Source organism: Hemitrygon akajei, chromosome 18, assembly GCF_048418815.1.
Source record: "Hemitrygon akajei chromosome 18, sHemAka1.3, whole genome shotgun sequence".
NCBI lineage: Eukaryota > Metazoa > Chordata > Chondrichthyes > Myliobatiformes > Dasyatidae > Hemitrygon > Hemitrygon akajei.
In genome coordinates, this window is record NC_133141.1 from 40,780,128 (window position 1) to 40,804,690 (window position 24,563).

General features: G+C 39.9%; 1 protein-coding gene across 4 annotated transcripts in view; it reads right to left on the minus strand.

The window, feature by feature from the left end:
• znf385c (zinc finger protein 385C) overlaps positions 1-24,563 on the minus strand; it is a 408,205-nt gene that overhangs the window by 219,281 nt on the left and 164,361 nt on the right. For 2 of the 4 annotated variants that reach the window (XM_073071468.1, XM_073071469.1), the window contains exon 2: positions 10,065-10,328. The exons of 1 other annotated variant lie outside the window; for it this stretch is intronic. In XM_073071468.1, the coding sequence (XP_072927569.1) occupies positions 10,065-10,328 (264 nt within the window). Of the gene's footprint in view, positions 1-10,048; positions 10,329-24,563 lie in introns of those variants that run through there. One more of the 4 variants, XM_073071470.1, reaches the window with a different exon arrangement.

Genomic DNA, 24,563 nt, shown 5'->3' on the forward strand with positions numbered 1-24,563 from the left:
TGATGTTATCTCTTTGCATGTTGTTTGGTTGCCTGTATGGGATACCATCCCATTGAAAGCTACATGATTCGGGGAAGGGTGGTCTGTGAAGACACTGAGGGGTTGCGCTCCTAGCTGGACAATCAGGCATAGCCTCAGGACATGAGACTGAAATGATGAAATATTACTTTTCAGGGTAGTAATTTCTCAGAGATGTTTAGGAGTGCAGTTGTTGAGCATATTCAACGCTGAGATCAAACATGTGTGGACACTCAAGGAATTGAAACATTGAGGAAGGAAATGGGCCTTCTAGTGCAGGATTAGCCAAGATCATTCATAACAAGGGATCAGATTCGAGGGTTGCATGGTTCATTCCTATTTCTATATCGTCGTATTTTGATGCTCTCTTGGCACCATTGCAAGAGATTTAGGCCAATTTTTTTTTCTTTTTTTCTCAAATCCATATACTACAGGTCAGAATCAGGTTTAATTTTGCTGGCAATATGCAATACATTAAAACTGAATTACTGTAAATATATATATTTAATGGTTAAATAAGTAGTGCAAAAAGAAAAATAAAAAGTAGTGAGCTCGTGTTCATGGGTTCAATGTCCATTCAGTAATCTGATGGCAGAGGGGAAGAAGCTGTCCTGAATCACTGAGTGTGTGCCCAAAGGCCTCTGTACCTCCTCCCTGATGATAACAATGAGAACATGACCTGGGTGATGGGGGCCCTTATTGATGGATGCTGCCTTTTTGAGGCATCGCTCCTTGAAGATGTCCAGGATGCTGGGGAGGCTGGTGCCCATGATGGAGATGAACAAGTATACAGCTCTCTGAAGCTTATTTCAATCCTGTGCAGTAGCTCCCCTCCCCCCATACGAGATGGTGAATACATTTTGAAAAAAAAATTACTGACTGTAAAACACTTTGGATGCTTGAATTATAAATGGTCACTTTTTTGGCAAAGCATTTAATTATCTTTTGGATCCAGAGAAAGCTAGTACCTGAGAGATAACAAACCTATTTATTTACAGAACATGCTGTCAAGCATATAGCACATATCCAACATTTTCAATTTTTGTTTCAGTTTTAGTCTTTCTTTATTTTACTATGGAGAATGAATTTGGGTAACACACACAAAATGCTGAATGAATTTGGGTAAGTGCTTTTTAGTACCTGATACAATAGGACACATAGTACATTATTTGGCCCTAAACTGACAGCTTCACTTACTTCTGGTGAAGTCATTGACACAATTTATATGCAACAGTTTCAGTAGACATTGGAGGTTTATGAATAACAAGGTGTTAATTAAACTCATTTGCTCCAAATATCAAACAGAACGCGCAGTTGATTGTACTCTGATTTGCAATGACTGCACATGGCAATCACCTTGATTGCGTTGTTAATTGAATGAGCTTGCATAGAAACAAGCAGAAGAAATGCCGGCTTTCAAAAACAAAGTACCTAGCAGATACACATTTCCAAGCAAAATTGCCAGTAGTAAGAGAGGTAAAAATGATTGATTTTACTAGATTAAACATTTAAATTCAAATTGTTGGAGTTTCACCATTTTTCATGTTTTGATTAACTTGAGACCTGTGTTTCCATGTGGATGTAAAGGATCAAATGGCATCGATGACATGCCAATCTAGCCTGGTACCATCTACCATTGTGCAGGAGGTACAGAAGCCTGTAGTCCAGCACCACCAAGTTCAAGAGCAGTTACTTCCCTTCATCCATTCAGTTCGTGAACCAACCTGCACAACCCTAATCACAACCTCAGGACAGCAACACTATAACCGCTTTGCACTAAAGTGAACTTCGTGTTTTTTGTTCTAATTGTGCTCTTGTAAAAATAGTGCACAAATTATGCTTAATTTATGATTTTCTTGTAACTGCTGCTTTTCTAACATTTTGTGTCTGTGATGCTGCTGCAATTAAGCTTTTCATTGCCCATGTGCATATGACAAACTCAACATTTAGCATCCTAGCTAATATTTATTGGTTAATGAACAATACTAAACACCTTGGCAGTTCTGGAAACATTGGATAGTACAGGCAGATAGCAGCCCCATGACCGTGCTGCCAGGCCCATTACAGAACATTACATTGGAGCAAGGACATCAGGAGTCTACAAGAGATCAGATACATGAACATTTGACCTCTCATTTTGTCCCTGCATTCACCGGAAGTGTTCTGCAAGCCAATTAGATACACAGAGTATGGTCTCTGGGCATTAGACTAACCATAGCTGGTGCTTTCAACACAGCCCCATTCATCTGAATGGAGTCAACAACCTTCATTTAAAAGATTTTTAGGAAGTTAAGTATTTATTTTTCTTAATTTTGATGCAAATATTTTAAATTAATTAACAACAGCTTCATATATTTTAAAGATAGTTATCATGGTGTCATTGCATTGAAACTATTTTTTAACTGTTTCCAAATTACTTTGATTATCAGGAGTGCTAAGATTCGGTTAAAGTCTTCCCACAACACATTCCTGACTGACCTGACAGAGGCATCATCTGAATCTGCCGAGTAAATTCCATTTTTTGTCAGATTTCCAGTTTATGTGGTATTTTGATTTGGTCATTTATTTTACAGTGGTTTGTGCAATCTTTCTGTTGCAAACTCATCACAATGTTGGTTACCTTGAAACAGCAACACTGTAAAAGAAATTTATTGACTGTCAAGAGAGTTGGGATAACCTGAAGTTGTGAAAGGTGTTATACAAATCCAAATCTAATTTTCTTACAACTTTTTCTTAATCTCTTCAGAAAATATAGACGTCATTGCTTCAGACACCATACACTGCCCCACCACCTCTTTGAACTATGATAATTCTGAATTACCATTGCTATTGGTCTGGGGTCACAAACATGCCAGACCAGCTAAGAACTGATGATTGTTTCTCCAGAAGTACAGTGAATCAGCTGAGTTTTCTGGGCACTTCCTTTATATTTCTTTATTTTGATGCTTTTAGCTCCCTGATCTCATCTCTCCAGATCAGTGGTCCAGGCCTCCAAATACTCCTCCAGTAACTTAACTATGAGGTCATTAGAATGCAGGTAAAGCCCACATAAATAAAATAAAAATACCTAATCCAGAAGAGCAATATTCACTCAGGTACTTTATGTTGCAGTGCAGACTAACAACAGGCTTGTGCATGAATATTAACATTACCAGGTTGGACAGCACTACTTTCTCCAAAACACTCCTTTATCTGTGAGGGCTCACACTCGGATATAAACTTTTGCTATCATTAACTGGGAGAGGTTTTTCTTTATATTCCTTTAATTCCATGTATTAGAAGCTCCAGACTGTTTTACACTTGCAACCACAGACAACAAGGGCTTTGTTTTAATTCCATTGGAGCACAGGCTAACCTGTGGTGATGGAAGCTTTTCACTTCAAGTGTACCTGGTATGCTGAACGGTGGAGTAAAACCTGTGCTGCACTGGTATCATGTGTACACAAATTCAAATAGCTCATTGTTGCTGAATTGATTTAGACAGGCCCTGTTCTAATCTGGAGACATTCTATAATCTTCTGTCAGCAGTTGACTGAAACCAATATCTGTGGATACTGTCAATTTTTTTTTAAGCCTCTAAGTTGTTCTAAGTCTTATCAAACCTCTGAAGATGTTTGGTGTTTTTTTCCCATTTCAGAGAGTATAAATCACTGAAAAAAATCCTCCAACTCCCTGTAATCCTGAGCATACTGTGCACTCAGTAATGGCCACAGGAAGTATGGTATCAGTTGAATGCCTCTGGTCTACTCCAGCAACTTCGATGTTAACCCTTCAGTCTACAGTGACACTTCAGCATTAAAACTGTGGGAAGGAGTATAATATAAACCAACAGGTAATGGCAGTTATCAACTCAGGAGATTCTGCAGATGTTGGAAATCCTGAGCACCAGGAAATCAGTCCTGATAAAGCGTCTTGGACTGAAATGTTGACTGTTTATTCCCCTCCATAGATACTGTCTGACTTGCTGAGCTCTTCCAGTATTTTGGTGTGTGTTATGACAGCTTGTTGAAAGAACAGTGCACTAACTATGGGATGCTTTGATCTCCATGTTGATTGGGTTAATCTAGTTGGAAAGGATAGCTACAAAAATGAATTAGTCATGGAGTTACACAACACAGAAAAAAGCCCTTGGCCCAGTTGGTCCATGCCATCTAAATTGACTTCTTGAATTGGTCCCATTGCTTGCATTTGACCCATATCACGCTGAAGTCTTCTTAGCAATGTACTTGTCTAAATGTCTTTTAAATGCTATAACTGAACCCACCTCTACCACTTCCTCTGGCATTGTGTTTTGTGTGGGAAATTGTGTCTCACAAATTTGATAGAGTTTCTTGAAGAGGTGATGAAGAGGATTGATGAAGGTAGGGTGGTAGTTGCCACCATGGATGCTAGCGAGGTCTTTGATGAGGAAATTCTAATAGAATGCAGCATACTAAGACTTACCATGTTTGAATTGTGCAATATTAAAATTAGAATAAATGAATGTTAAGCAGGAATTATTCATCAATAATGCCACATACGGTTCAACATCTTTTAATCATGGATGGAGAGCTAGGTGAAAAATGTTGCCAAAGGAAACTGCATTATACTCTACATCACGTACACGCAACCCAGTAAAAGTATCAGCAACAATAGAACGCACCTGGAGTCTGGTTTTGCTGTTAACAAAACACTATTTTATTAGTAACTACGTCATATAGTAACTTAAACCAGGTAAATCAAGAGTTAACAGTGTTATGCATATATAGGTGTAAATATATAAAGTTCCCAAACTTTTGTCAAGCTTAGGTGGTAAGTGATACAGTCTTACGATGGTATATAAGAAAAGTTCAGTTCAAATGCATAGGTTAATTAATGCGAGATATTTGTAATCCAAAGGCGAATGTTGTGAGAAGGCAATTTCATTGATATTCCACAGATTCCACGACAGCAATACAAAATAACAACAGCACTAGGTTTTATCTCCAAAGTTGTTCCACTCCACACATGAAATATCACAACAGAGATCTTCAACGAATATCCTTTCAACACAAGTAGTACCACACCCGGATTCAGCTACAGGACATGACAAAGTGGTGGCCACAGGATACTTAAACAGAATCCACGTATGGATTATCACCAACAGTAGCTTATCACAAAGGGGAACCACCACCCAGGCAAGGATCGACACACCGGTAGATTCCACAAGGTTACCCCAAACACACAACGTGATAGCCACGTATCCAGTTCCACGACATACGAAATAACGCCAACAGTGATTTGCCACAGGGGTGCCTTTCTTCAGTGAACTACCACACCCAGACAAAGGGTAAACACACACGTGGTATTCACAAAGGTTTCCCTCACCAGAGAACCCACTCCTGCGGATTAACTAAGTGACAATCACACTTTCTTAGCCAAATGGAAACAAACTCACCCTTATGGACTACTTGGAGAGTCCAAACGGTGATCTCTTTGTCACTAAGTTTCTTCTATTTCAAACCTTCCTCTCTTCTCTTCAAACTTGTTCTAGCTGCAGAAACTTGTGAGAATCATTTATCAATACTCTGGATCGATCTCAACTCACCCCTTTTGGGCTACTGAAAGTTTAAACCAGCGACCAACTCACTGGTGTCTTCCATTGACGGAATCCATCTTGACTCTGAGCATGTGTGTCTCTGACTGTCCTTGTAAAAAGTAAACAAGCTGCAGAGAAACCATAACATCGATTGTCCATCAAATAACTCCACCTCTCTCCACCATAGTAACCAAGCAACTCTGCAGTCAGCAGAGATCCAACAGTGTCCAAAAGTCAGTCTCATTATCCCAGCGTTTTAAAGTGACAGTCCACAGATAAAACGAACCCTAGGGGTACATAACATTTAACAAATGGAATAAGAGATAACTTTGTAATTCTAATTGAGATGGCAAATAGCTTTAGTAAATTAAATGAAACTATATAAAAATAGTAAGCAGGATTGACATTAAGTCAAGGCCACAAAGAAAGGCTTGTTCACAGATGGAAGGAGATCTCATTTGTGCATCCAGCACATTCTGTTCAGCATCTCCCTGCTCCTCTAAGCTTTAGTCTGTCAGATGATCAGTGAGGCCCCCAAAAGAAAAATTGCAGCCTTTGTGCAATTTGCACTAAGTCCCTAATCTTTCTTCACATTTTATTTCTCATTCAAATAGTTTCATGCAGCACACAGAATCCAGAGGCAAGTAATCCAGCTTCCAGTATACATACAAAATACTGGAGGAGCTCAGCAAGTCAGGCAGTATGTATGGAGGGCAATACAGTCAAAATTTCAATCCAAGACACTTCATTAGGGCTGGATTTCCTGATGCTCAAGATTTCCAGCATCTGATCAACATGGAGAGAATTGTCTCGTGTTTGCAGGCAAAAAGCTTTAACCAACGGAATGGACTACTTTGACATCTGCAGGATTGCAGTGTAATTTTGCTCCTCTGCAGGATGAGCAACCTTTAGAACTTGTTCTGCAGTGGTCACAACAGGTGCTACTCCAAAACAGGAAGGGTGTCATCTCTCGACTCTTCGCTCGCCTTCATCGATCTGATTTCCAATCAACCCTTCTCACCTGGACCCACCTATCGATTGCGAGCTCTTACCCCATCTTTCCCTCCTAAATCTTTACATTGGCCATTTCCCTTCTATCCTTTTAGTCTAGATGAATGGCCTCAGCCTGAAACTATCCATTTCCTTCCACAGATGCTACCTGAAAGAGTTTCTCCAGTAGCCTTTTTTTTTGCTCCATACTCGTACCTCCTCTAAAAGACTTGCTGTCAGCTGCACTCAAGGGAGCTCCTACCAGCCTAAAATTTCTTTCTGCTGACCTTTCATCCATCTTGATGGGAGACCTCCCAGCTCAGCTCTGCAGGGAAGCCAGTGCATTTGTCATTGTCAAACTGCCTGCCTGAGCTTTTTTGAAACTTGCAGGAAACCAAAATATTCCAGTTAAGCTTTGATCTTGAGTATGGTTCAAGGCCTTTTGCCTGAGCCATCTAAGTTAAACATAAAACAAACATCAGTTGCATGTGAATACCCATTGGATTCAATGGATTAGCAATTTAATGGAAAATAAAAATCAATGTTTCCATAAAGTCTATTAGACAAACACTTCAATATAATGCCAATCTATTCCACTGAACTTGGACACAACTTATCACATCGTTCAGTACATGCAATTACCAAAATCTATAAAAAAAAGTGCAATTCTAGCTCTCATAAATTGTTTTATTTCGAATGTATTTTTTTATAGTCACACTATAAAACATGCACAGCAAAATCTGGTTAATGTGTTTGCTTGATAATTCTAATTAAAAGGATCATTTTGCGTAAGGGGAAAAATCAATCGCTGTAGCTCATTATAATTATCATAGAATATAAATGAAGACACAAACTCAAATATGTGATTTATGAAACATTTACTGCATGGCGTCATTTCAGTAATATGCAATCTTGTGCTGTTTAGATGTGATTGCGAATGAACAGGATTCAGAAGAAAATTGCAATCTCCTGAACTGATGATAAAGGGCTAGAATGTGAGAGAACCAAAAAATCATGCTGTAGAATTTGAATCAATTTTATGGACCCACAGTCTATTTGGACATAAAACAATCTTGCTGCTCAAGCACATTTAAATAAATGGACGTAGAACATTTTGGTTCCAGTTCAAAAATTCATAGCTGTGTTTTACAATGTTGATGTGTGGATGCTGGCACTTCATGCCCATCTCAAGAAACAACTTCAAACCAGCCTACCAGTCAAAGTAAATTAACTTAAAATCTCTTTGCCCATTGTTGAGGTGGAGAAATCCCAGCAAAATGATGACATCTCCAATAGTGTAATCAGAGCAACGGATTCCCCAGGATAACGTTGGGGAATGCTGGCCAATCTGGGAACTATGCAGAGCACTGAAGTGGCATCTGTCACTCACTAAATCCAGAAGCTCCAGTTGGACAGTACAAGTCCAGAATTCCCTGGAATGGGAATGGATCGATGTATTCAGAATTGCCAGTCACAAGCAAATGATTTCACCTATTTCCCTGACATTCCTATAACATGTGCACATTTTTACAGATAATTTACTTTCAATGAGAAAACACTTTCATTAAAGTCACAGACAGAAAAAAGGAATAAAGCATTCAACTGGTGAAATTGTCAAAAGCACATTATCACATTTAGAACAGTTAAACAATGAAATATCACCTATTAACAAGCAACTTTAAGTGCATTTCAAATGTGATATTGCATGCAGATTAGTCAACTGTCCCCTTAAATGGTCAAAATCTCCGGTAGAAATGTGATTATATATTTACAAACCATAAAAATCAGCAAACAAAGGACAAAATTGAGAGCTGATGTTACTGGAGCAATTTGGCTGCTTGACTGTTTATTTCTGGACAAGGTTTGTGCAAGGGAATCAGTCATCTAGCAGTAATAATATTCATAGAATTGTATAAACTGAATCTAACAAATCATTAGTGTGCATATTTATTTTTAAAAAGCCATAGATTTTCTTACATTGAGAGACAAATAGCATGGTTTGTCTGGCCGAGCTTGTAAATTATGCTCCACCCCTTTAACAGGAGATGAGAATGAATCTGCAGCTTCAAGGAGGCATAGCTGAGGCACAGTGTAATAAAAAGGACATATCTGTGGGAAAAGGCAAGTGCAAAATCTTGTCATCGTGTGCTACAGTCTGACACACCATTCTGGTTAGAAGCTGGTGTGGAGGTTTGATCACATGGTATTATTGACCATGTGATGTTGCCCACTATTTTATAAAGGTTTAAGTGCTGCTCAAAATATTTCAATTGTTCCTTTTTTGCAGATTACAAAAACCTCGTTTCCAAATCAATTATGAATCTAAGTAACAATGGATAACAAATAATTAAGTAAAGATGCAGATAGCAGAATAGTACAACTGCTCCTCTCAGCTCCAATGACCTGCTCCTGACCTCTGATGCTGTCTGGATGAGATCTGTATGTTCTCCCCAGTGAATGCCTGGGCTTCCTTCCACAGGCAAAAGACACAGGAACTATTGAGTTAATTGGCCATTGTATTTTGCCCCTACTGTGCAAGCGAGTGGTGGAATCTGGGGCGAGTATGGGGATGTGGGGAAAATAGAAATGGGATTAGTGTAAATGAGTGCATGATGATCATCATGAAGGGGCTATTCCTGTGCTGTAAGCTTCTGTTCTTGTGATATTCCTATATTAGTGGTCATCAAAAATACCTTTATAACGTTGAACAAGGTTTCATCTAATTTTATCTTTTGTCAGTAGAGCACATATATTGAAAAATGAGAAAAAATGAATAAAATTAACTTATTTTTTACTGACTCCCACATGCTGAGTTCCAGAATGGTAAAGCTCAATGCTCAAAGTGGGCAACCCTCTCCGATTGCCAGTACTGTAATATACTGTGCACAGTTCAAGCTGATGGCTGAATGGTTCCCTCAGGGACTCTGCCTGTGGCTCACCTGCTTTCTTCTTTCCTTTGGCCACTGGTGACAATCATATTCTGTGGATACATTTTCCACTCGCCTCTCTCGAAACCTAGATTTGGAACCTTGGCAGTTTACAGAACAATAAGGGAGATAAACCTCTCAGAACTGAAAGTGGCAGGGAGTTTCCTAATTGGTGGTCTTCCACTGTCAACTGGTGCATTGTGCCATTCTGCAACTAGAGTCATGACGAGGGGCTAGATATAAAGAAACTCTAAGCCAGTGCTCAGAGATGTAACCAATCTTTTCCATCTATGTTCACAGTTAACACTCAAAACTCTCTTCTTTCCAAAGGGTAACACAAACTCAACAATTAGCCATCATAATGAATCCTTTAAGGATAGAAACCTTTTCTGGATAGAAAGAGATTGGAAGAAATTATCATCAGGGATAACACATGATTAATACTGTGACAATAAACCGTATTTCTCTCTGAGAGTAGGTCACCTAAGTGGGTTGCTTCTGTTAAAGGATGAACCACATGCTGTGGTTTAAGGGAAATAATTTCTACTCAGCATACCTTGTTCCAACCTTACCTTGGCTTGTGGGCATTTTTCCATTCTGAAGCTTTTTAAGTCGTTTTTGGTGGGATTTACCATTGTAGTGGATCTGGGCCTGGGCAGCGGAGTTCAGCTGAATGTTACACACCCCACAAAGAGTGAAAGTCTGGAGTTTTCTTTCTCGCTTCTGCGTGCCGTCTGCAGTAACAGACTGTAATTCTGTGACGTCTTCATTCACCGAGGAAGCATCAGCATCACCACTTTCAGGGGGCAGAGGAGGGCTTAATGGCCGTTTCATACCTTTAAAAAGAAAGGTTATTAACTGTTTTTGACCACCCAAAGATTTTCTGTCGGCTTTCAAACCAAGCGTTTCTTTTCTTTTAAAATAGGACCTACAAAACTAATTATATTCTCGATTTTATCACTGGCATTTAGAATTAGACAAAATAAGGTTTTTTACTCCAATCATTTATGGCCCCTGCCTGGAGCTGCCCTAGGGAAACGAGTCGTCTAGCCTCTCCAACATTCCTGTCTGTATGAATCTATTTTCCTTGAAACTAAATCGGGATACAGTATACTAGAACATCACTATCTCACCAGATCTTCCTCATCATTCCAGCTGATCACCTTGAACTTGAAATGCTATTTTTAAGCAAGGTGTGGAAAGATGAATCAAAGTGATAATTCCTGCTAAACACATTTTTTATATTAATTTTTATTATATATGTGCATTATCTTGCAATTTGCAGTGGGTAATGCAAATGGTAATAAAAGATAATGAAGTGTTCAGGCCTCCCAATCGAACGCTAAACACTTCATATAAATTTATTCTTGGTTGGATTTACAGTAGTAATGGGGCCAGAAATAATATGGGCTAATAAAGTGCCAGAAGCTGTGTGAACCATTAAACCCTTTCCCATATTCCTGAATGTAGCAGCTGAAAAGTGTTCACATCTGGAGAAGGTATATTAGGATTTACAGGGCCAGAAGGGGATTCACAGTGAATCGGCAGTGAGAGATAATGTATATCTGTACCTCCAAAAGACCAGCATGAGGGAATTGGCATTGAACCAAATGTTACGGGCCATTGACAGAAACAAAAAATAAGATTCAGAACTCAAATTTATTTTTCTGTTTCAGTTTTATTGTGATATGCCATGTTAATCCACCAGTGAGCTTTCAGCAACAATATCAATGTAATACAATTTACCAACACTGCTTTTAGCTGGTTTCAGTGCTTTCGCTTTAATCTTTAGACAAATAAATATCTTATAAATGGGAACTGTAAACTAAGTTCTAATGTTTCAAGGTGTTAGTCTTATTTGTGCACTAATTACATATTGCTATTTAATAGAATATAAATCTTCTGGGCATTTGTGGAGCATTCTTTAATTTAGTGTGAATGGAAAAGGTAATTAATATGTAAACATGCTGGGCATTTTTGTTAAATAGTAATTGATAAAATAACAAGCCAGAAATTACATTCAAAAACACTTTCACAGCATCCAATCCCATTGGAATAGTACCTTCTGTACTGTTGCATTTGGCTAATGATAGATAAACAGAAAACAAATCAATCTTCAGTGTCGGTACTTTATTGAAAGCTGCTGTTTGTGTCCAAATGTTCATAGAACAAATGTGGAAGCAGGCTGAAAAGGAAGTGGGGAGGAAGGGTCATGAGATGAAGGAAAAGACAGCGGGAGACGGTGATACAGGGAAAGACTGAGATGATCAAATGAAGAAATTCATTAGACGTATGAGACACAATGCCATTGAAATATGAGTCTTGGTGTGTGGAGCAAGGTTGTTTGGGTGGACATCTGAATATTTTCACTCATGAGATAAGGAAGCAATTTCAAAAAGATGAGGCAAGCATTTTTCTAAAAGACTTCTGCACCTTTGGAATTCTTGAGGTCTGAGAGAGATGGAAGCTGGGTTGGTTAGATAGATTCTTACACTTTATAGGAATCAAGGGTTAAAGGGATTATACAAGGTCAGCCATAAGGGGCTGCATGATCATTTCTGCTCCAACTTGTTATGAAATGGTAAAACCACACTTGGGGTAGTGGATTTTTTTTGTCTCTAAATAGAAAAGATTTACTTGATATAGGGGACCTAAGTGAATGTTTATAGGACTGGTACTAGAGATCATAGGTTTGCCACATGAGGAAACATTGGACAACATTCTTTAGTTAAAAAGAAAGGAAGGAGATACCATTTGAAACTTAAAAAGACTTGACAAGCTAGATGCAGGAAGGGTGGTTCTCCTGACCAAGGAGTCTAGAACTGGGCAGGACAGTTTATAAGCGATAAATCCTTTGGGATTGAGATGAGGAGATATTCCTTCACTCAGGTGGTGGGCCTTTGAAATGTACTACTTCAGTCAGTTGTGGAAGTCTAGCCATTGAGTTTATTCAAAAAGATTTCTGGGCATTAAGGGAATCAGAGATATAGGGATAGTGTTAGGAAACAGTACTGAGGTAAAGGTCAGTTAAGATCTTGATGAATAGTGGAGCAGCTTCAAAGAGCCATGCAACCTATTCCTGATCCTTTTACTTATATTCTTATGTAAATGAACACTGAGCAAACTGAAAAGGTTTTGGATCTATGTAACACCTCTATATCCCTTTCAGAATGAGTAACTTGTAAGACGCAAGCACTGATGTAATGCAAGAGAAGGAGGAAAGTATCATCAGAGCACCTATGTTAGTCCACAAAAGTGACCCAGATCTTCCTGTTGCCTGTCACATGAACTCTCACTTTGATCTATCAGTCTGTGGCTTTGTGTACTGTTAAAATGAGGTCCAAGATTAGAGTCAGGAACAATCCCTTATCTGGGCACAATGCAGTCTCTGGAATCAGCAGTGAATCCTACACCTTTTAGATAACTTGATTTCTGTCTGTATCAGTCTGTGATTTTGACTGTTTGTTTGTTTTTCACCTTTTATGCTCTGGGAGTCGGGGACATACACAGCCTGATCTTCCAGGCATGACTTCCTGCTCTGCATTTTGCAACTCCTACATTCTTTTCTCCATGTTCTCACTCTTAATTGCGCCCATTCACCCACTGTCCTGATTTTTGTTTACAGCCTACCCCTATAGTTTTACCCTATCAAAGACATCCCCCTTTCCCATCAGCCCTGCAACTTAATAAGTTTGTTTCTCAGTCCTAATTAACCATCTTTAATCTGAAACGTTGACTCTGTTTCTTTTACCAATTGTGTGGTCTGACTGGCTGAGTATTTCCAGCATTTTCTGCTTTTATTTTAGTTTTACAGCTTTTGCTGTTTTATTGTTCATTTTCAGGTGCAATTAGAGCATTGAAGAATGACATTTCTTAGCACAGCAGAAATATAGGAAATAGGGAGGGACTCGCTGAATAGCAAATAAAGTCAGGGAGGGGCACGTTTGTATAAATGAGTAGGGCTGGTCAGTGTGGGAAAACAGTCACAAGGACACTGAGAAAGGCAGTGAAGGGTGGGATGAAGTGCCTTCATATGGATTTTTATTTTCAGGTTGATGGGTACGTTTCCTGTTCTATATTTCATGTGTGAATTTGAACTTATTGCTTTTAACATTTTGAATGCAACTTTGACTTTCACATTTTAATTCAAATGTGGCGTAAATTTTCCAGAATACTCGATCTGTCACATTTCATTAGGTAACCTAACCTCACACTGACAGACTCGCCTACAGGTGCAAGTCCAATTGCAACCAAGCATTAACTTCTAATGAGTTCCTGCTGACCACTGAGCTCGCTTCACACTTGCCTGCGGACTACACTCCATCTTCCAGCATAGTTCTCCTCTGGGAGGGTGACCTCTGTCAGATTGGCAAGGCCCCTCTGCCCAGTTTCGTGCCTGTGCTCCTAGACAGCCTTGTCCTTAGGCTCACTGGCTTTCATAGCTATCGCTGAGCTTTATCTTTAACATTAGAACAATATAGCCCACAATGTCCATGCTGAACATGATATCAAATTAAACCAAACCTCTTCTGGCTGCACACGATCCATATCCCTCCATTCCCTGCACAGTCAGGAGTCTATTTGAACACCTCTTAAATGCTACAAGCATATCTGTTTTCACCATTACCCCGTTTCAGGCACTTTGACCGCTCTGTACGATGATTAACTTTGTTTTTGTTCTAATTGTAATCTTTCTTGTAAAAATTGCATATAATTTGTTTAATTTGTTCATCTTGTGAATGTTGTGCATCTGATGCTATGTGCCTGTGACATTGCTGCAAGCAAGCTTTTCATTACACCTGTACTTTTGCATATAAAACTTTATTTATCCTGAAGGAAATCAATGCTGCAAGGTTGCTCAGTCAGAAATATATACTTAGTATACAATATGATAATAAACTTGACTGTGACTGTGACTACCACAGTGTGTGAAAAAGAAACATGCCCTTAATCTTTCCCCCTCTAACTGTAAATGCATGTCCTCTAGTATTTGACATTTCCGACTACACTATCTATACCTCTCATAATTTTATAAACTTCTGTCGGGTCTCTGCTCAGCCTCCAATTTTCCTGAGAAAAGAACGCTAGTTTCTCCAACATTCACGAAACTGAAAAACCATTGAATACTATAATATAACATGAATATAAATACAATATTCAAAGTACATTTATTACCAAATCACATTTATTTTCATGTTCATTTTCATGTGGGCATTCATAGTGGAACAAAGGAAAACAACAGAATCAATAAAAAACCATACACAACAAAGATGGATAAACAACCAATGTGCAAAAGACGACAAACTGCAAATACAAAAAGAGAAAAAAACAAAACAATAATAATATATAAGCAAGCTTTAAGTATTGAGAATGAGCTGTAGAATACTTGAAAGTGAGCTCGTAGGTTGTGGAATCAGTTCAGTGTTGGGGTGAGTTATCCCCACTGGTTCAAGAGCCTGATGTTGAAGGGTAATAATTATTCCTGGACCTGGTGATGTGGGACCTGAGGCTCCTGTACCTCCTTCTTCGTGGAAGCAGCGAGAAGAGAGCATGGCCTTGATGGTGAGGGTCTTTGATAACTTATGCTACTTTTCAACGCCAGCACTCCTTGTAGATGTGCTCAATGTTTTCTTAAAGGAATATGTAACACTAAATAATACACTCAGAAGTACTTAATTACATTTAAACTAACTGGATGAAATCATTCAAACTACCTACTATTCTCCGAGCAGCTGTCCCTTCCCATTTATTGCAATGAGGCACTCATTTTTGTGCCAGATATAGCCTGTGCACGTTCTGCTCTCTCAGCTGGATATGGGGTAAATCTGAGGAAGTTTACCTTGACCTGTTGGACTCCACGGGGAGACAACCACCACGGTACAGATCATGCCCTGAGGCTGACACATCACCAGAATGGAAGGGTGTGCTTCCAGCTGATCCTGGTGGATCTGCCAGCTTTAAAGTAGAAAACCAACCACAAAGTGTTATTAAGATAAACAACAGAGTTACCACAGCACTGGAATGAAGCTTTCCATACCATTTCTTAACCTGAAAGCAGTCTATAATATGAGAAAACTGAGAAAGTGGCTGGAAAAAGTGCAATTATTTTTGCCAGTTAATATTTAAATGAAATTGAAAAAAGTTCTATATTTTGTAAAACACAATGGATTTGTTGTAAGCAACTGAAAGTAACATTCAATAGCCAGAGCAAAAATTATGTTTTTTTCATTTCAGAATTTCTTTCCATTTTTAGTTGCTTTGATCCAGATCATTTCCATTCTGTTTTAAAAGTCACTCTTTCACTCCATAATCTTGGCCTACAGAAAATGTGGTGTTCCAACACAGTCAGCATTCAAAGGGACTGTTGCATTTACTAGTATTTTTTCAACACTTCAAAGGCTCAATTCCTTTTTGAAAACCTTTCACATGATAAATATGATGGCAATTGATGTGAACAGGATAGATTCAAATATATTTTCCAGTAGTCTTTCAAGCAGATAATTTTGTTCTAGTCATTATCAGATAAAGCAAGCATCACAAAGCTGAATCTTCCACAGATATCATGCAATTTCATAGAATTTTACAGGACAGAAACAGGTCATTTGGTCTGACATCTGTCTGCCAGTGTTTATGTTCCATACAAATGCCCTCCGCGTAGTCACAACTTCCAATTACTTTTCCTCATATTTAACTTCACTTTCAATCCATCTATGTTCAGTGCTGCAACTATCTGATATGCTTAGGAGTTCTGTTTTACAGTTTTACATTCACAAGCGAGACACAACTTAGAAACAGGCCCTTCAGCCCACAGTCTGTACTGCCCACCCATTTTTACACTAATTCTATCCTGACTCATTTTATTCTCTCCACATTCTAATCAACTCCCCTGCTCCCATATATACACACTTGAGAAAACTTACAGTAGCCAATTAATCTACCAATCCATGCAATTTTGGAAAGTGGGAAGAAACTGGAGCAGCGACATAGTCACAGGGAAAATGTGCACGGACGGCACCAGAGACCAGGATGGAGCCTGGATCACAGAAACTCTAAGACAGGAGCTCTACTAGCTGTGCCACACACCGATGTCTGGTTACAGAAGATTATCCTGATATCTCTTTGGATTTATGTGACTATCCTACACTCAAGGGCCATTGCTTTGACACTTCACAATGTGGAAACATCTTCTATTAACTTTATAAAAGCTGTTCGTAATTTATCAGCCTCCATCAGGTCAATTTATTTGGTTGCCTTTATTAAAAGTAACGAAGAGTCAAGGCGAATAGTAAATAGTAAACCTTAAGTCTGGATTTGATCAAAAATCAGTAAGTTAGCAAAGACAACAACATCCACACATCAGTCAACAGTGATTAGTCTACAAGTTTTAATGCAGTGATTGTTATTAGACACTCCACAGTGCTACAGAAGATAGGGTGGCAGAGAGAGAGGGAGAGAGGGAGGGAAGGAGAGAGAGAGAGAAAAAATGAAATTCTTACATAGTGAAGCTGTAATTTGGATAATATACATCTTATACATACAAGGGAAAATAAAACAGTATGCAGATAGCTAAGTCGTCTCACAATCAGTGGATCAAATCATTGCTCTGCAGTTCTACTGCAACTAGTTGTGAATGGTTGTGGACAATTAAACAGTTCATGGGATGAGGAGTTGCCAAGACAATGTCAAGGGCAGGCTGGTTAGTGTTGACGGGAAAATTAAAGCATTAGCAACTATGCTCTACCAGAGTGAGCAGTTGAAGGTTTATTTGGCTTTCTTCTGAGATCTCCACATCACAGAAGTCAGCCTTTAACCAACTTGATTCACTCCATAGCTGAGAACACTGGATACACCAAAGGCAATGGTTCCAGGGAATATCCCTGCTGGAATACTGAAGACTTACTCTCTAGAACTAGATGTACTTCTGCCCAGGTTGTTCCAGTACAGTTATAATCCAGGCATCTACCCAGGATGGAAAATTACCCAGGGATGGCCTGTTTTCAAAAGCAAGACAAATCCAATTTGGCTAATTTTGTCCAGTCTATTATCAATGAATAGTAAAGCGACAGAAAGCATTGTCAACAGAGCTGCCAAATGGCACTCATTCACCAATAACCTACTTATTGATGCAGATGCTGGAATCTGGAGAATAAAACAAACTGCTAGAAGAGCTCAATGAGTCAAGCAGCATCTGTGGAGATTTTGACAAGGTTGGGATTGGTGCAGAGTGAGTGGAAAATTGTGTGTTCAGAGGAGTAAGGTTTGAGTAGTCGAGAGGAGTGGGGAAGTTACAGTTTTTGACAAGGTTGGGATTAGTGAATTTGACGAGGATTGTCTCCAAAGATGCTGCTTGACCCAATACGTCCCTCGAGTAGTTTCTGGCACTTGTTTTTGATGTCCAGTTTACATATCACCAGAACCACTTGGCTCTAGACTCCATCACAAATTTGGTCAAAGTAAAGACCAATGAGCTGAATTCCAGAGACAATGTTATGTTTGTGATACTGAGAAGCCGGGTGACCATGAATAACACACACGAGAGACAGGGAGGTGAGGAACAAATGTGTATCTGTTTATTTTGCTTGTAAGCCATCTACCCAGAATGCCCTTTCGCATTATGTTCAGTATGTACCACATAGGGAAGCTTGAAAACAACCTCTAAGGGTCGAAATATACATGAATACATAACATATTACTCTCCCCTTATCCTAAATGTTTCTTCCCCTTCTCATACACAGATCAGCTGCTAAACTTTTAGCATTCATTGGAGTATAAACTCTTCTCGGGCTTCCAGCTGGGTACAGGTATCAATTTTAACCTACGCAATGATTAAAAGTGACGAATATTGTGGTGAACTTCCTCCCCATAGAGGAAGGTGAAAAAGGATCTAGTGCCTTCCTGGTGTATACAACATATAAGTCTCTGGAAGCTCGAGAAGAGTTAATATGTTATATATGCCAGAAAGCACTAGATCCTTTTTTATTCATTAAAGTAATCATTAAGTTCAACCAACAACAAAAAACATTTTTTTCTAAACTCGGGAAAGAGAGTAACTGCCTCTATTCCCAGACATAACCCTGGGGATTATTCTGTCCCACGTGATGAGGGTTAGTCACTAAACTAGAGATTCAATTTGTCTGGAGGCTGCCTGTTCCTGTGAGGGTAGTTTCAACCTGGGGATGATGCCAAAGTCATTTTATCTCTTGGTGGTGTATGTATAGATCTTGTCTTGGGTACTGCATTGTCAATGGTGGGCACCTCAGGAAGCACTAGTGATGGGGGAGCACTGGCTGTGTCACTTGATTTTAACAGAGGTTCTGCAGTTGTTGTCTCGGAATCCTCTCCCATTTTTACAGCTGGATCTGGATTGGTAAGTCTGTGTTGGTTTTCAGTAGTCTCAGATTGGGCAATAGCTGATCAACATCTCTCCCCTAGATGTTGTGGTTACTTATTTCCACTGTGTACGACACAGGACCAGTTTGTGCCGCTACCATCACAGGTATCCACTTTGCTCCAGAGATGTAGTTCTGGGCAAGTACTCTCTCCTGCTGTGAAACGTCTGTACTTTGCTTTGGCACATCTCTCTGCTTGGGTTTTCTGTTCATTTAGCACAATCTGTTTTGTGTTTGCGGGGTCAAGCCAGGTGCAAAGCTGTCTTTTCATCAGTGCAGTGGCTGGAGCCATTTTGATGGTGGCGTGAGGTGTGTTGCAGTACATCATTAAGAAAGTGCCAAGACACTGGTTGAGGGTTCCACTTCCCACTGAAGTCTCTTGTTTCATAGTTTGTACGAATCATTCAGCAAGGCTATTAGTGGCTGGATGGTATGGTGCTGACTTGATGTGCTGAATACAGTTTGCTTCTATAAGTGCTTTGAACATTTCAGACATGCGTTGTGGGTCATTGTCACTTGCAAGTTATTGAGGAAGCCCAAACCAGCTAAAGGTGGAACGTAGCTGCTCAGTTCATTTTTCAGATGTAGTGCTCTTCATGATGGCAACCTCAGGCCATTTGCTATGTGCGTCCACTATGACCAAGAACATGTGGCCTTCTACAGGTCCTGTAAAATCTGTGACTCCTCTGCCATGGTTCTTCAGGCCATTCCCATGGATGCAAAGGAGCAAGTTGAGAAACATTTCTCACTCGCTGACAATGTGGGTGTGCTTTGACCTTTTCTTCAATGGTTACATCCAGTCCTGGCCACCAGAGGTAGCAGTGTGCAATTTCTTTCATGTACACTACACCAATACCCTGCATGTAGTTCGTCAAGCTGTGCTTTCTTAATGGTGGAGGAATGACAATGCAGTGGCCCAATTGTAAACATCTTGAACCGTGAGCTCCTTCCATCGAGCCAGCTAAGGTTTCAGTTCTATGGTTGGCCCTCCTTTCCACTCCTGAGTTACCATGTCCACCACTTGCATAGAGCAGGGTCAGTACGTGTGTGCTTCTGGATGTGCCACAGTTGTCGGAGCTGTAGATGCTTCCTTGAAGTAAAAGACCACTTTTGGGGATGGCTCCGGAGCTGTAACAGGTAAGGGGAGTCTGGATAGTCCATCAGCATTCAGACCTCCTGTACCTTGTATCGTACTGTTGTGCAGATAGTAACAGAGCCTGACATTGCATTCCACTAGCAGCCAGGGGAGAAATGCCCAACATGTATTCCTTCAAAACTGACGTCAAGGAGTGATCTGTCAGTTCTGTAAATTGTCGCTCGAAGAGGAATTGATGGAATTTCTTAACTCCAAAGACCATTGCGAGCGCTTCCTGCTCAATCTGGGCATGGTGGCTTTCTGCCTTGCTTAATATCCTTGATGTGAAAGCCGGTGGACGCTCTTCACCTGCTGGCATGATGTGTGAGATAACTACCCCGACACCATAGGGTGATGAGTCACAGACCAACTATATGGGCAATGACTGGTTGAAGTGTGTGAGTGCTTCAGATTGTGACAAAGCTAACTTGACCCTTTCTAAAAACCTCTTCACAGTGATCTGTCCACTGCCAGTGTGTTGATTTATTAAATGTCCATGACGTGCTTTCAGCGTGCTAGCTAGGTTAGGAACAAACTTTGCGTAGTATGTTAGTAGTATTAAGAAAGATCTTAATTGACTTGCGTGGTGATGGAGTCTCCACGATTTCCTTCCCCTTTGGTGCCTTGTGAAGCCATGGGTTGTTGATCACATGGCCCAAATATTCCATCGATGGTTCAAAGAACTCACACTTTTCCTTCTGGGCCCTTAGTCCACATTCCTGGAGTCTTTGTAGTGCAGCAACCAAGTTTTGTAGGTGCTGGGGGTCACTTTTCCCAGTAAGGAGCAAGTCGACCAAATAGCATTGTACCCCTGTCAACCCACTCAGGATCTGGTCCATTGCTCGCTGAAAAAGTGCAGGAGCCCAGGTGATGCCAAATGGAAACTTTCGATACCTGAACATTCCTTTGTGAATCACAATGGTTAACAGTTCCTGTGACTCTGGCTCCAAATGCATATGCAAATATGCTTGATAAATATCTTGGTAAATCTTGGTAAATATGCAAATCTTGGTAAATATCTGTCCTCTAGCCTATACTGCAAAAAGGCCATCAATGACGGGAAGAGGGTATTGTTCAGCTGTAGGAACCAATCTAATAGTTACCTTGAAGCCTCCACAAAGCCTTACAGACCCATCCGTTTTTAGGACAGGAACCACTGGAGTTGTCTACTTACCTACACACACTAGTTCCAATACCTTATTCTGGAGTCTTTCTAATTCAGTCTCTATCTTCGGTTTGAGAGCATATGGAACAGGTCTTGTCTTCAGGCATTTGGGTGTTGTGTTGGGCTTAACAGCCAGCTTAACAATGATTCCTTTCATACTGCCCCATTCTCCATGGAATGCTTCTGCATATTTCTTCAATACTTCTGGTAGACCAGCACTCCCACCACTCAGGTGCTCTTGTGCCAGTTGAGTTTGAGTTGCTCTAACCACGAGTGGCCCAGAAACACTGGATAATGATCTTTAACAATATACAGTGGACGTTTCTTTCTCTGCTCATTAATCTCCACTGTAACGTGTACCACTCCCCTCACTGGAACAGCCTCACCAATGAAAGCCTTTAAAGTCAACCTTGCCCCTTCTGGGGTGAGATCCTGCAATTTCTCCTTGTAAACTGTATGACACCAGCGATACTGCAGCACCTGTGTCCCCCTGTATCCTCACTGTGGCCACAATGGTAATATTGTTTGCCAATAGTTGTCTTATTCTTAGTAGAAACTTTATGAACTTGGGAAGATGTGCTTAATAGCTGTGCTTCTTTAGCTGCCATCTCCATGTCTGTCTTCTGTAAGCAAACATTTCTGAATAGTCTCACTAAGCAGACAACGTACGAGTCTGTCATAAAACGTGTCATTCAGTGACTGCCTGAAATCACAGTGTTCGATTGCTTCAGCACTGCCACAAACTGTGAAACAGACTCACCTTCCTCTTGATTCCTTTTATGAAATCAAAACCTCTCAGCAATAATTGAAGATTTAGGTGCATAGTGGTCCTTTAACTACGTCCTCATAAGGCTTATTGCCGGGCCTAGCAGTGCACTGTACATCGTAATAAATTAACTGTTCTTGCACCCATCACAATGTTCTTGAACACAAAACACAGTTGTGGCTTCTTCCAAAGAACTACTGCTGAAGAAGAACTTCTGGACTCCAAATCTTGTGGTTTGCCTCCATGTCCCATTAGGATCTGTAACTCCATCCAATGATACTGTCATCAAGCCATGGCTTAATAATATATTTGCATTCCAGATCTGCTTATGAGCTTCCCACCACAGTCATTGATCTGTTGAGACCACATTTACTCCACCTGTCGCTGCTTGCCATAACTGCTCTCTCATTTGCTTTGCTACACTTTTCAATAGAATGATAATAGGCATCTGTTTGCAGGAATACCCTGTTAAATAGCTAGAAAGGATTAATAAAAGTCCCAGTTGAGTCCTAACATTTGAAATCAAAATATTTGAAAACTTGTGACCAATTGAATAGCTTTGGAATTCAAAGTCAAGCAATTGTCACAAACTCTGTTATTGTAAACAAATGTCAAAGGGGAAATAGAGAAAAATGTCATGCACAACAAAAACCACCAGCTACAGAATAGTTGGTCTCATACGTCTCATTGCCGTTGGCGAGAATTGGCCAGCAATAAAATCCCAGCTGTCTCTGCCCAAACAACAATTAATGTACATCAAAGTGATGCACAGTACCTGGGAAACACTTTGCATGATGATAAGCCTCCACATAAATGTAAATTGTTCTTTACAGATGAAATAATTACAGAAATTTAGAAGTGAGATGCACACAATTATTCTGTGATAGGTTATTTCAAGCTATGGTCTTTATGACATGTCTTCTACAGGTTAATCTTGATAGCAGAAATAATTTTGCTACTTTGTATGTCTGCTGTATGGTACACATCTGGTGATTATATTTGCCTCCTACTGAAAAATACTTCAATAATTCTCTTCCTGCAAATTAGACGAATTGAAAATTCTATTTGAAATAAAACATCAGCTACTTACGCCAATTATGCCTCAAGATGGCACCACTGAACTATATTCAAGCATTCATTGACTTGGAGATAATAGCAAATGTATTCTGAGAAGGCAGTGCCCAGAAATAACACTCATTATTTTAATAATAGCCATTAAGGAAAAGATTATAAAACAAATCTGAATTTCTTTTTATCCCAAGAAAGAGAAAACAATCTCCCAGGGAAAGACAGAATGATCAAATGATGCACCACAATTATAATTCCAAGAACTTGCTTATTTTTAGAATTATCTGGCTTTGAAGAATTAATAATTTCATTTCAACTCTTCAGCAAGGTTGATTGAATGCTTGAAATCCATCTCACATCATAATCACTGCAATCTGTGCTAGCCAATAATATAAATGGGCCAGTGCATTACTCGATAAACAAACTCAGGAGCAGAGATCAGGTATCAGCAATAACTGGAGGCAAAGGCAAAGAATGTGGGCTGGGTTGGAATGGGAGGGGTCATTAGAAATTATAAGGCAACTATAAGGGGTAAGGGGATGCAAGGTGGTGGATGAGGAAGGATGGTGGGGCAGGGAGGAGTTACCTCTGCAAGGGGTTTGTACATTCTACCCGTGACTGCGCAACATTCCTCCAGGCGCTCTGGTTTCCTCGCACCTTCCAAGACGTATGGGTTACAGTTTGTAAGTAGCGGGTGTTCTATTTTGGTGCCAGAAGCATGGCAACACTTGCAGGCTGCCCCTGGCACATTGGCAGACTGTACTGGTCATTGATGCAAACGATGTAGTTCACTGTATGTGTCGATGTACACGTGACAAATAAAGCTAATCCCTTTAAAAGGCTGCAACATTGAATCCAGCTCATGAGAGGAAGTCAGTCCACTTTCCTTTACCTCATTCCATTGGAAATGGAAAATAGGGATTGAGTCAGATTGGATTACTGTTTTACATTTATAACATTTGAACCCCCCCCCCCCCACACCGTGCACTCTAAAGCCTTCCATTTATAAAGTTAGACCCAGAGGGGTAAAGTAAAGGCCAACATTATAGTGCAGATGGACTTAGATAACTGCTCCATAGGGGTTTATTCTGAAATCAACGCAGAATGATTTGGACACACACTTGGAGTTCAAGGTAAACTGAAGCCCAAGGTAAACTGCAAAGTGGAGTTCAATAAAATTGTGACTAGAATAAAAGAATAGTGGATAAAATTCAATGCAAGAAAATTTGCAGTGCTACATCTTGTTTAAACAAGTTGCACCTTGAATTAGATAACACTTGGGAAATGTGACAGAGCAGGCTACAGGACACTATAGAAAAGATGCTGGGCTAAAACAGGTTACAGCACAGATTCAGTAAAGTGCAGCCTGGCAAGAGGAGGGATACTTTGGACAAATGATGTTCCTTTTGTTTGAATGGATGAGATAATGAGATGATTTGAAAGAGTTAATGCTACAAAGAATCAGACTACTTACTAACTATTCATAAAGGCTATGGACTGTGGCAAGGCCACATTGAACATTTCATCTGAGAGACTTCGGATGAGAAG